Here is a 13,195-nt window from a genome sequence, read left to right as displayed (position 1 = left end):
AATCCCCAAACCTGTGAGCTCTGATGAGTACTTAAATACTTCTTGCTTATATGAGCTCTCTAAAGGTGTGAACACAAGCATTATTGTCTATCAGTATTAGCGACTTATCTCCTTGTAAGGATTCACTCTAAGGTGTGAACCAATAAGCACTGACTGTATCAATTCCATTGATTTAACACCAGGATTCTGACATTTCCCTTGAGTTTTCACCTTGTTTCAAGTTGAGTTGACACTAGGATTACAACACATTGGTACAAAAGGTGTATATCTTGTCAGGTCTTATCCCAGATAATTGTACTGCTCCATTTGATGCCTTTAATAAAATTCTAGCCACAAGCACTGGATAAGGAGTAAGGTTTTGTTCTGTTTGTGCTAGAAGGTTCACCCACTTTATCACACTGTCTCCTTAATGAAGCACTGCTGTGGGTGCCTTTTTTGTAGCAAAAACTGATATTTCCAAGGGTTTTTGAGTGACTCTTTTAACCATATTGGATAAAGCCAGCTCAACTTCTCTCAGAGCCTCTTGAGTGTGAATTTTATACTATTGATAGTAACTTTAAATGGAACATTATATGACATTTTAAGGGAAGGCACTGCTTTAAACTTATCACGCCACCTTACAAAAGAAGCTCAATTCAACTTCTCTCAAAGCCTCTTGAGCTTCTTTTGTAAGCTGGAATAACTTTTTCTTAGTGGAGTAAGAGCAGCAGCCACATACATTTGGCACATAGTAGGGCTATTTTTCATTCCCTGTGGCAAAACTGTCCATTCATATCTTTTATAAGGCTCAGCTAAGTTAATGCTGGGCACTGAAAAGGCAAATCTTTTCATATCCCCCTTATCTAGAGGGATAGAATAGAAACAATCCTTAATGGCTATAACCCAAAGAGGCCATTCTCTAGGCAATTGAATAGGAGATGGAAGTCTAGGCTGAAGAGTTCCCATGGTTCCATCTGTCCATTACTTTTCTTAAATCAGTCAACATCCTCCATTTTCCAGATTTCTTTTTTTTTTTTTTTTTTTTTTTTTACAACAAATACAGGGGAGTTCCAAGGACTTAGAGAAGGTTGTAAGTGTCCTTGGTCAAGTGGTTCTTGTACTATATCTAATAAAAAGTCTAATAAGGGCCTGAATTTTATCACTTGTTAAGGACCACCTATGTTCTAAAACAAAACAGTGGGAAATGTAAAGGGCAGGAACTTTGGAGAAATACACTTAAGGCTCCTACAACAAGGTGTTAACTCAGTGGCATTGATAAGACCATGGTTATCTAGTTTAGTATGTGAGTTTTCTAGTTCAGTATGACTGATTTAGTCTTACAACAAGGTGTTAACTCAGTGGAATTAAGATAATTATTCTCCAGTTTACATGTACTTAGTACTTAATATAGTTCTGCAAGTTGACACCTATTCTACAAGATTGACACCTAAGATGATGGACTTTTAATAGAGTATAAGAGCTAAGATATCTGGAAGACAGACTTGAAAATAAAGACTCGATTTTGTTCATTTCTGATAATACTCCAGAGTATATCCACTACACTGCCTTTGAATCTCAGGATTCAATGTATAGTCAATGTATAGTCAATAAGAGAAAGTTAGAAAGGTTGATGAGACTGTCTGTCAGCACAAATAGGTACAAGAAGATGTAACGGTCTTCCCATTCAGTGCAAGCTTTTTGAGGGGGCGTACTTTGTTTTTCTTTTTGTAGGGCCTGGCAAACTGCTGAAACATGTTTGCACGAAGTTTAGGACGGTGATGAAGAATGTAGCATGCATGTTTGTTTCAATCACATGTATAGAACTTTTCCCCATCCCAGTTCTTCCTCCCATTTTTCATTCTCATTCTATTATTTTATTTATAAAATGTCAATTTGTGCTGCTTCTCCATTAGTACATAAACGATCCCTATCCCCCCTTCCCTCTCATCCAAATCAAATATTATTGGGGACAGAGAAAAATGTCTAGAGAGCTTGAAACCCTACAGGGACTGAGAGATACTTTTCCTCAGTAAATAGAAGACCTTCAGCCCCGCCTCCCCGGAACTCTGATCAGACCACTATTCCCAAAAGGAAGTCACTCCATTGGCTGCGCAGGTTGTCGCCTTGTGGCTTTATTCATTGGTCCAGATTCAGTAAGCCAGTCAGTTCCGCCCCTGAAGTCTCTAAGTGGTCTACAGCCGAGCGCCAGGCCCATCCTGATTGGCTAATCTTAACTATCACTCCTCGGACTGATCTCGCGACGCGGGACGATCTGCCTTGAGAGCTGCCTCCGCACCAGCCGCGGGTGGAGAAGATGGCGGTCGCAGTGAGAACTTTGCAGGAGCAGCTAGAAAAAGCCAAGGAGAGCTTAAAAAATGTAGACGAGAATATCCGAAAACTCACGGGCCGGGATCCTAATGACGTGAGGTGAGGTTTTCTTGAAGGTCTCTTGCCGCCATGAGGACGCGGGGCCTTGGCGAAGTGGGGGCAGGGGAGACGAACCTGGGCCCTATCTGGGGAGGGCAGGGGCCCTTTTCCGGAGGGCGACTGCAGGACCTCCTCCTCCTGGGGCGGGCATGGTCCTGGGGTACCGTCGCCGGCCTACCCTGGTTTCGTGAATCTTCAAGGGGAACAGACGGGGAAAACGCGTATCATGTTGGAACTGCAGCAGGAAAGGCCTGCGAAAAGACTGGGCCTGGTGCCCCTACCCCACACAGCTGGCTCGGCTTCCCCACGATGTGCTGCAGCTCCCGGCGAGCGCGCCACAAAAGGCCCATGGCCTTCTTCCTCAGCCCTCATCCTAGCCCCGGCCTGGGAGACTGCGGAGGCCCCGCTGGACTCCTCAGCCCGGGCGGTCCACGGTGAAGCCTCCACATCACTTTTGGCTTCTTTTCCTCCTTGCGGGTTGGAAGCAGGAGCTTACTTTTTCTCCCTGGCCTCACTCTATGTGTATCAAGGATTTTTTTTTGATAATTTTCAGAGCAATCCTTTTGTATAAAGATTTCTGACATTTCAGCTCACCATTGGCCTATATAAATCCTGATTGGTGGGAATTAATATGTTAATTGTGGTGAATTGTAAGGCAGACTTGATCAAGGCCACCCCGACTTTGTAAATATGTAGGGTAGAGGTAGGGGTTGGAGATGTTGGGCTACTCATTTGGTTGCCTGATTAATATCTTTAAAAAAATACTTAATAGACCAAATTTATGCTAGAAATTATCTACTTCTACCTGAGACATTTGAGGTTCATTTTAGTGATTTTCCTCTTAAAAAAAAAATTGTTTGTTTTTTTTTTTACAGTTGGTTCAATGGGTTTTTTTTTCTTTAATCATTCACATGTATTATGAACGATAGTTTCACAACATACCATTTCCTAAATCTCTTTACAGACCCATCCAAGCTAGATTGCTGGCCCTCTCAGGCCCTGGTGGAGGTAGGGGTCGAGGTAGTTTATTGCTAAGGTAAGTACCACCTTTCATTTTTCTTGAACTGAAGAATTCTTATTAAAAAAAAAATAACCACCACTAAAGTTTTAAATTCAAAGTAGATTCTAATGTTAAAAAATAAAACTACACTTTTTTTTTTAAAAGTCTGGTTTTATGCTTTGAAAGGCCACATGGCTTGATAGCCTGCCAGACTCAGCACCAAGAAGATATTAATTACGGACTTATTTGTGACATAGGCTGGTCATGTCATCCTAGGCAAATTGCTTAAATCTCTCTAGACAATTTCTAAAAGGATGAGTTGCAGATAAGGCACTAACCTGCATTCATAGAGGGAGTTTTTTTACCTGGTAATTCTGTTTTCTTGTGAAATCGCTGTTATAATCTCTGTCCTTTATACTTTAAATCTTATGTTTAAAATTCCCTTAAGATATTTTAACTAATGAAAATGTCTTGAACACTTTTTGGACCTTTTTTTTTTTTTTTTTTTTTTTTAAGAAAGCAGTTTAGATTTAACAAAGAATTTAGTAATTGAGATTTTTTTTAAACCTTTATTTTATTTAAGAGACACTGGTAAGATTTAGTTTTTTTAAATTCTGTTTGTTGAGAAATGGAAATAGCTAAGAGGAATTGCAATGTCGTTTTAAGATTTGTGGGTTCTTCACCATCTTTTGGTTGTAGTGCTAGTGCGGAAACCTTGCATTTTTGAATTAAATGTTTTATTCATTACCTTATATAGGACTTCCTTATTGCAGTTTCTTGGCTGGGGCAGAACAGTAATGACCATTTTATTTTAAAAGCATTTAAAAAATATTGCATTCAACTAATTATTTGTAATTTCATTGTTTAAAAAAGGCTTATATTTTTATTTTGGTCAACAAAATCTTGTTATTTTTCCATTTCAGGCGTGGATTCTCAGATAGTGGAGGAGGACCCCCAGCCAAACAGAGAGATCTTGAAGGGGCAGTCAGTAGGTATGTTTAGTGGCAATAAATGTAGATACTGTTTTCTTGAAATTTGGTGTAAGATCATTTTCAACAAATTATGGATGCTCAATATTCTGTTATCATCAGAGTTGTTTTGAGGATTAAATGAAATGTATGTAAAGGATTTGCAAATTTGGCTAAACCAATGACAGTTGTTATTGGGGAATTGACTATATGGTATACACATTTCCAAAGTTCTCTTTTCTACTTTTAAGAATTAAGAGTCTGAATGAACCTAGAAAGACAGCCTCTGGCTGTCTTTGGGAATTCTAGACCTCTTGAGTTCCCTACTGCCTGAAAAAACTGAAATATTTAAAAAAAAAAAGTTTCTATATGATTCTGTCCCTACCTACTATTTTTTGCTTTCTTGGTTGAACTATCATCAGAGTGGGAACCCAGCTTCTAACCCATAAGTGTGTTATTTAATTTTTATTAACCTTTTGTTCAATATTAAATTCTTAGTATGAGTTTATTAACTTGGGTTTCTATTGTTTCCGAGAAATTTTCTGATTATTGAACTTGAGTGATCAGAAGTAATTTGTTAAGAATAGTAATGGTAGCTCGAGTTTATCAAGACTTTTTTGTTATTGTTCATTTTTATATACCTGAAATATTGATTTTCCTTTTTTTGGGGGGGTGGGGGTTTGGTTTTGAGTTTGTCTTTTCATGTTTATTACAGAAACATCATAGTAATCTTAAAATACATTAATTCAGTTTTAGATGTTGTGCCAAACAGATACAACACCTTTATGTAACAAAGGGTTTATTTAAGAAAGATAAACTAGAAATGTTACCTCAATAAGTCAGTGATTAACTGTTAAGGTTTCTGTTGTTGTATAACAAAAAGTCCTGACAAATTGAATAGAGCTTGGATAAAAACTATTTAAATCAATGATTCAAAAGTTTCTTTTAAGAACTGACATAGTTAGCACCAAAAAATTTTATCCTTCCACTGTTAAAAATGGAATAAATGTTTTGAATAATTATATGGGTGAGATAGAATGGCATATGGAGACTTGTTATAATTCAGGAAATTGATGTTGAAAAATTATTTGATTAGTGATATTATTCTAGTACTAAAGCTGAAGAATATCTGAATGTTGGCATTTGGATGTTCATTTAACTCACTTTCAATAATGATTATTTTTACATTGTTTCTTCAATATCAGGCTGGGAGGAGAGCGTCGGACAAGAAGAGAATCACGCCAAGAAAGCGACGCAGAGGATGATGATGTCAAAAAGGTATTGTGATGGAAAGAATTTTATGTTAATGGGTGTAAGCGAGCATATAGTTATTGTAACTTATGATAAGTTTTGTTTTCTCTAATAGCCAGCGTTGCAGTCTTCAGTTGTAGCTACCTCCAAAGAGCGCACACGTCGAGACCTTATTCAGGATCAAAATATGGATGAAAAGGGAAAACAAAGGTATTATTACTTGGCATACTGGATCATTTATATTAATTCCCTTGGAAAAAATATCTTTGACATTCTCCATTTGGGGAATACAAATGTTCTTAATATTTTAAGAGAATAGAATTAATTTGTGTGATTTGAAAGGAATTTAGTGTGATCCTACTTAATTTTTTATTATTTTTTCTGGTATTTAGGAATCGACGTATATTTGGCTTGTTAATGGGTACCCTTCAGAAATTTAAGCAGGAATCAACTGTAGCTACAGAAAGAGTATGTATACAATTCTTGGTTTAGTTATTTTGTCTTGTATGAGTTGTCAATATGATTATTTTTTGAAAAGTATTTTGAATTTGATTCTTAATACCTTTTTTTTTTTTAAGTTATAGCTTTTTATTTACAAGTTATATGCATGGGTAATTTTACAGCATTGATGATTGCCAAACCTTTTTGTTCCAATTTTTCCCCTCTTTCACCCCACCCCCTCCCCCAGATGGCAGGTTGACTATAATACATGTTAAATATGTTAAAGTATAAATTAAACACAATGTAAGTATACATATCCAAGCAGTTATTTTGTTGTACAAAATGATTCTTAATACCTTTTAATTGGATGGCAAATTTAAAATGAAGCTGAAAACAGTTGAACAGACATTTCAAGATTTTTACCACCTTCTGAGAAGATGTAGTATCTGACATCTGAGAAGATGTAGTATCTGACATTTTTTGGGTTCAGTGGTAGGCAAGAATCTAAAAGAAACAAAAATTTAAGAAATGTATTTCTGACCTTTAGAATAAGTTTGTTCAAACCACTAAACGGTTCCTGGAGAGAAATGCTTTGCTAAAGATTAGTCTTGTGAGGAATAGTAACTAGCACCACTAGTAGCACTTTATATACCTTCAAAATGTTACATACGGTCAAATGTTACAGATGAGAGTGTAGTCCATGTAAATGATAAACATTTTGGACCAGACCTATGATTTCATTGGTATAAAGGACTCTAGGAATAAAGCAATTCTTTTTACTATATAGTGATGTGTACTTTTGCACTTACTATTACAGAATTGTCTGTTACAGTGAACACAGGTTCTTTTCCCTGTTGACACTGGCCCTGTGTCTATTATGCCTCATTGCCTCAGTTTCTATTTAGGATTTCCAAATTTACACATATTAACCCATTAAATCTTCATACCCACCCTTGAGGTAGATGTTGCTGTTATTTCCATTTTAAGGGAAGAAAAATTAGGGGATAACATTGAACTAACGTTCTTAGGTCTCTAAAGAATTGTCACTCTGAAATTTGTCTGAATATTCCAGGAGTCATTTTAAAAAGTATCTGGATTAAGGGAAGTGCGCAAATTTAGTTACACCTTTGGTCTTTTGGGTTTCATAGATTAGGTCTCAAACATGGCAAAGGAAGACACTGACCCCCCTGGGTAATTTTTGCAGAAGCAGAACTAGGTTGGAACTGCCAAGGAAGGAAGGTTAAGGGAAAAATTCTTAACAAGAAGCTTAGCGCAAATGGAGTGGGTTCTTCCTCACTGGAGTTCATGGAGATCTGAATAGCTCTGTTGGAAGTATGGTAGAAAAGATTCTACTTTAGATATGTGTTAGAATAGAATTCTGTTTCTTTGAGACCTTTGAGGTCTCTTCCAACTCTGAAATTGTGATTTTTAGCAGTCTACTAAGAGCAAAATGTGGGTACTCTTTATTAATGTGTATTTTATTTGAATTGCAAAATTGTTTTGTGGGATTCAGAAGAAATGACTTTAAGGTTCAAAAGTTTCTGTTAAATATATAATCACAATGTTCCCAATTCCAGATTTGTTCTTTTTAGTTAATAGAGAATTGAAAGACTTAAAATTATGCTATTGACCATGGGCTAGTTTTGCAAATTTACTCAAATAGTCCAAATGTCAAGTTTCTGCTACTTTTAACTTTTTAAACTTCTGTGGTAGTTGATTGAAACAAATTTCTTTATATTTCTTTGAATCATTATGAAACATAATATTAAAAGTTTCTATATTTTTAGCAAAAGAGGCGTCAAGAAATTGAACAAAAGCTTGAAGTACAAGCAGAAGAAGAAAGAAAACAAGTTGAAAATGAAAGGAGAGAACTTTTTGAAGAAAGACGTGCTAAACAGACAGAACTGCGACTTTTGGAACAAAAGGTTGAACTTGCTCAGTTGGTGAGTATTGGCAAAGAAATTTGCTGATTAGAATTCTTATGTTTTCAGAAATAGTGATATTTACCTTCTTTTCTTTAGCAAGAAGAATGGAATGAGCATAATTCTAAGATAATTAAATATATAAGAACTAAAACAAAGCCCCATTTGTTCTACATTCCTGGAAGAATGTGCCCAGCTACACAAAAGCTGATAGAAGAGTCACAGAGAAAAATGAACGGTAGGTATTCATGGGGAATCCAATTGAAAATTTCTCATTAGGGAAGCTATACATGCATTTAGCATATTTTTGTTTCCTTTAATGACTGATTTAATATTCAGTCATTAAAATACCAAAGGATAATAAGTTTTGGAGAAGTGCATTTATTTGATGCAGAATTTTACCTGAAACTTGATGGTTTATGGGCTCTGTATATTCATAAATTTTTTTATAAGGGTTTTGTGCCAGGTGACTTATTTTTACTTGATTTTCTTATCACCAGTAGCCAGGTACTGTGAATGCTAATGAAGCTGGGGAGGAGGGAGAGGAAACAGATTGAAGGGGAGTACTTCTTTAATTGTGTAAAGATAACATATCTGTATGTTGGCATATATACACAGTTTTTCCTTTTCCTTCTCAATTTGCATTTTCACTGGTTTAGTGAACTCCCAAGGTATGAATTCCTTCTACCAGTGATGCTTAATCTTAGAGGATTATCTAGGGCACTTAAAAGTTAAGCGACCTACTAGAGTCATACAATTAAGAAATGTCAGATACATGGGTTGAACATTGGTATTTTAATTCCAGAGTCAGTTCTATGCTATGCTCCCTCATTTAAAAAAAAAAAAAAAATGAAGGAAATTTATGAAAATTTATTATTCAGAGTATGAAATAAAATTATAATTTAAATTGTGTTCATAAATTCATAATTTATATTTAAATACCTTTGTTCTTCAGCTATGTTTGAAGGTAGACGCAATGAATTTGCTGAACAAATAAATAAAATGGAGGCTAGGCCTAGAAGACAGTCAATGAAGGAAAAAGAACCTCAGGTGGTGCATAATGAAGAACAGAAGGCGGAGCAAGAAGAGGGTAAGGTGGCTCAGCGTGAGGAAGAGATGGAGGAGACAGGTAATCAGCACAATGATGTAGAAATAGAGGATGCAGGAGAGGAAGAGGAAAAAGAAGTAGGTGCAGTTCATAGTGATGCAGAGAAAGAACAGGAGGAGGAGCATAAAAAGGAAACTGAGGTTAAAATGGAGGAGGAGAATGAGATTAGGGAAAAAGAGAAGCAACAGGATAGTCAGCCTGAAGAAATTATGGATGTGAAAGAGGAGGGAGAAAGTGTCAAAAATGTAGATACAGAAACAGAGGAAATGGAAACTAATCAAGTTGAAAGTGTAGACCCTTCAGAAAATGAGAATAGCAAAGAAATAGGACCAGAATTGGAAGGTGAAATTCAGCCAAACAAAGAGTATAAACCTATTTCTCCTGTGAAGGAGAATGCTAATGCTAATGTTCCAGAAATTGAAAATGAATCTGAAGAGAAACAAGAGATAGAACCTGAGTCCCAACCAGAGTTTGTGGTTCAACCCCAACCCCAACCCCAGTCCCAGTCCCAGTCTCAGTCTCATATTCTGCCCTCACTCCAGCTCCAGCCCCAGTCCTTGCCTCAGTCTGAGACTTTGCCTTTAACACTTATAGAGCCACTACCTCAGGTCATGCAGGAAGCAAGGCATCTAACTGAGAGGAAAGGGTTTGCTATAGAACCTGTCAAACTTCCTGAGGTACAAATAGAGCCAGTCTTGTCAATGCCTACGGAAAGGAAAACCAAAACCAAAACCAGGAGCAGAAGCAGGGGTCGAGCCAGAAACAAAACTAGCAAGAGTAGAAGTCATAGCAGTAGCAGTAGCACCTCAAGTAGTAGTTCAACTAGTAGTAGTAGTGGCAGCAGCTCCAGCAGTGGCAGTAGTAGCAGTCGAAGTAGTTCCAGTAGCAGCACTAGCACTAGCGGAAGCAGCAGCAGAGACAGTAGTAGTAGCAGCACGAGTAGCAGTGAGAGTAGGAGTCGAAGCCGAGGTCGGGGACATAACAGGGATAGAAAGCGCAGGAGGAGTGTGGATCGGAAGCGGAGGGATACATCAGGACTAGAAAGAAGTCACAATCACAAGTCTTCAAAAGGTAGTAGCAGAGATACAAAAGGATCAAAGGATAAGAGTTCTCGGTCTGACAGAAAAAGGTCTATATCAGAAAGTAGTCGGTCAGGCAAAAGATCTTCAAGAAGTGAAAGAGACCGTAAATCAGACAGGAAAGACAAAAGGCGTTAATGGAAGAAACCAGGCTTCCTTAGCCTATTTGCAGCAGAAGATTTCTTGATGTGTAAAAGGATACCTTTCCTTTTAAGGGGAATGCTGCCTTAAGAATTGCATGTTATAAAATTCTTTTTGGAAAAAATGCAGACTTTGTTTACCAGACATTCTTGTACTTTTTACATAATTTTGTAAAAGTTATTTATCAAAATTATGTGAGGTTCCAAAAAATATGTAAAAAAAAAATAAAAAAGATTAACCACCCTTGTCATCTTTTTTAAATATCCATGCTCTACATTAAGAATCTGTATATTTTAAGGTAAATCTTTAAGTTTATGTTCACTTCTAATTCTGTACCATACATTGTTTTTGTAGAAATAAATGTACATTAAAGAATTTTTTGAGATGTCCTGGTTGACACTTGTGTAATCTCCTTAGAATCAGTTTCAAACCACTACACACCATCTACTGGAGGTGCTGAGGGGAACATTTTTTTCTTCCCCATTTTTATTTACATGAATAACTGTTAACTTTACCTATCCCCTTAGGTGGTTATTTTTTGGATTGACTAAACCTACCCAAGATAAAATTTGAGGAAGAAAGTAGTTCATTTTCCTCATTTTTTAAAGTAATTTTCTCTTTCTTAGTTCCCCTTTTTATTTTAACAAACTTTTATGTTGTTTCTTATCCGCAAACCAAATATGATGTGTCCTTAGGGTACATTATCATGCTAATTCTAACTTGGTTGACTTTTGTCTTCCTGAGCATGTTAGCATCACTTATCTCTGGTGATACGGAATGATAAATTTATACCTCTTAGAGAAAAAATTTAACCCTCTGAGGGAAGGAACCAAAAGTAGCCTCTAAATTTGGTTTTTGGATGTGGTGATCTAAGATATAACCTTGGAAATTTGATATGATGGGGTTGTGTTGGCTATAGCTAAGACAAACGCCAATATGTATTGAGAATTTTCTTCATGTATGAAGGTTTACAAAATGAGAGGAACTGAAATCTAGACTTAAATATGTATGTGAAACAAGGTGATACACAGTTATCAAATTGTATTTTATAATTTTGTATGATCTTATTTGTTGGTCAATACTGTTCATGTGCAAATAAATGTGACTTAGACTTATGGGACTAGTATTTTTATTAATTTTTTTAATGGTTTAACATTTTAAAGTAGCTAATTGTGCAAATGATTCTAACAATTCATTCTGTTAACTTATTGGAAGTCAGACTCGATATCACTAAAGTAAAATTAGTCACTAAAGCAAAAACTGCCTCTATAAATGTTAATAAGCACTGTATATTTTCATAGTTTGTTTCTAATGCTGTTTGTATAATTATTTTTATAAGGTTAGCACCCACTTTGAAGATATCAACATCCTTTAAAAATAAATTTAAATGACAAAGGCTATAAAAATAATCTTAAAAGGATTAAGTCCATTAAGAGAAACTGCTCTATTTCATGATGCAAATAAAAGATCAAACACAAAAACCTATTTCGTGATTATGTGTATGGTTTTATTTTGCATCTAGGTCTGTTTGATTTGAATTGAGTTAAAATTATAGTTTACAAAAAGAACATAAAAGTAATTTATAATTTTAATTGAGTCCAAACATGGTTACACAACCACCAACCCATAGGTCACCAAAAACAATTTCCTTTGGAATTCTAGCTAGCACTTAGTTTTTTTTTAAAGTCAAGAAGAATAATCTTTTTGTTTATATAATTCTTTTAGAAGCCACTTCTATTATTTCTGATCCCTATTTCACAGATGAGAAAACTGAAAGGTTAAGGGACTTGCCTACTCTCCTATAGAATTTTGATAAATCCCATCTAACTCATTAATCTGAGTTTCAAATTCTGTCTATAAAAGTGGTTTCTAAGGATCACCTTGAAATGTGCATGTAAAGTATAATATAAATAGATTGGTATTTTTAAATCATGTCATGTATGAGTAGCCAGATCAAAACTTACCTTGCAAAGTAAGGGTAATGTAATCTTAAACTATAGGACTTCCCAAAAACATTTCGACTTAGCCCAACTTGGCTTTCTTTATATACTTCTATCTATACTTGTCTTCCCATAGCTCTTAAGTAGGTACTTAGTATTGTGCCTGGCAGTCAATGATGAATAAACATTTATAAACACTAAGTGGTAAATGCTGGAGGCACTGTGCTAAGTAGTAGTCACTTAATAACTTTTTGTATCTCTTCTTGGAATTTGGCTGTCCTAGTCAGTGAATCAATAGACCTAGCTAGTCCCAGACCCACCCTAGCAATCTTGCCAGCCAACCCTGCCACATTAATCACAGTCTCATATCCCTTTCCTTACTTCCCTCTCTTCCATACTAATGGATATGGGAACTGTACTGAACTTTATTACATATGATAGGTAGTTAGCTGCAAATATAAGAGGAAATGAAAAAGTCCCTAAGAGCTTTTATTTTACAAATCAGTCAACCAATCAAAAGACATTTTTCTAAGTGCTTACTGTACAACTATTGTCTTAAGTACTGAAAATAAATACAAGACCAAAAAACAAAAAAACAGTCCCTACTCTTGCAAGGCTTACATGGAATAGGCAACCTGTATTAAATTGACATACAAAATACAAGGTAGGTAGGAAAATAACTCCCAAGGGAAAAGCTGGAAGTGGAAAAGACTCCTGGAAAACGGTGGAATTTGAGCTGAATCTTCAAGGGAGTCAAGAGAAAATGAAAGTTACAGCATGAGATGGAGAATATTCCAAGCTTGGGAGACATTCATTGCAAAGGCTCATACAGAAGATAGAATACTGAATGAGAAAGTAGAGCAATAAGACTGGAAAAGGTTGGGGCAGCAAATCTGCCTTCAGACACTTAACATTTACTAGTTGTGTGACCCTGGGCAA

At 36.0% G+C, this 13,195-nt stretch overlaps 1 protein-coding gene across 1 annotated transcript; it reads left to right on the top strand.

Annotated features, from left to right (window-relative positions):
* The first annotated feature begins 2,239 nt into the window (after positions 1–2,239).
* PNN (pinin, desmosome associated protein) lies at positions 2,240–11,431 on the top strand. Its single transcript, XM_031952955.1, has 9 exons — positions 2,240–2,406; positions 3,371–3,442; positions 4,330–4,398; positions 5,580–5,652; positions 5,741–5,835; positions 6,018–6,093; positions 7,854–8,009; positions 8,088–8,226; positions 8,944–11,431. Exons 1-9 carry the CDS (start codon positions 2,294–2,296, stop codon positions 10,311–10,313), a joined length of 2,163 nt encoding a protein of 720 aa, XP_031808815.1. The 5' UTR covers positions 2,240–2,293; the 3' UTR covers positions 10,314–11,431.
* The last annotated feature ends 1,764 nt before the right edge of the window (positions 11,432–13,195 follow it).

Source organism: Sarcophilus harrisii, chromosome 2, assembly GCF_902635505.1.
Source record: "Sarcophilus harrisii chromosome 2, mSarHar1.11, whole genome shotgun sequence".
NCBI lineage: Eukaryota > Metazoa > Chordata > Mammalia > Dasyuromorphia > Dasyuridae > Sarcophilus > Sarcophilus harrisii.
This window is presented reverse-complemented; position numbering and strand designations above follow the sequence as displayed.

Bases quoted from the DNA above. Each gene is read 5' to 3' on its own strand.
- PNN (XM_031952955.1), top strand. From the start codon at position 2,294: ATGGCGGTCGCAGTGAGAACTTTGCAGGAGCAGCTAGAAAAAGCCAAG. The intron at 4,399-5,579 runs GTATGTTTAGTG...CTTCAATATCAG, and splicing joins CTTGAAGGGGCAGTCAGTAG to GCTGGGAGGAGAGCGTCGGA. The intron at 8,227-8,943 runs GTAGGTATTCAT...TTTGTTCTTCAG, and splicing joins GTCACAGAGAAAAATGAACG to CTATGTTTGAAGGTAGACGC.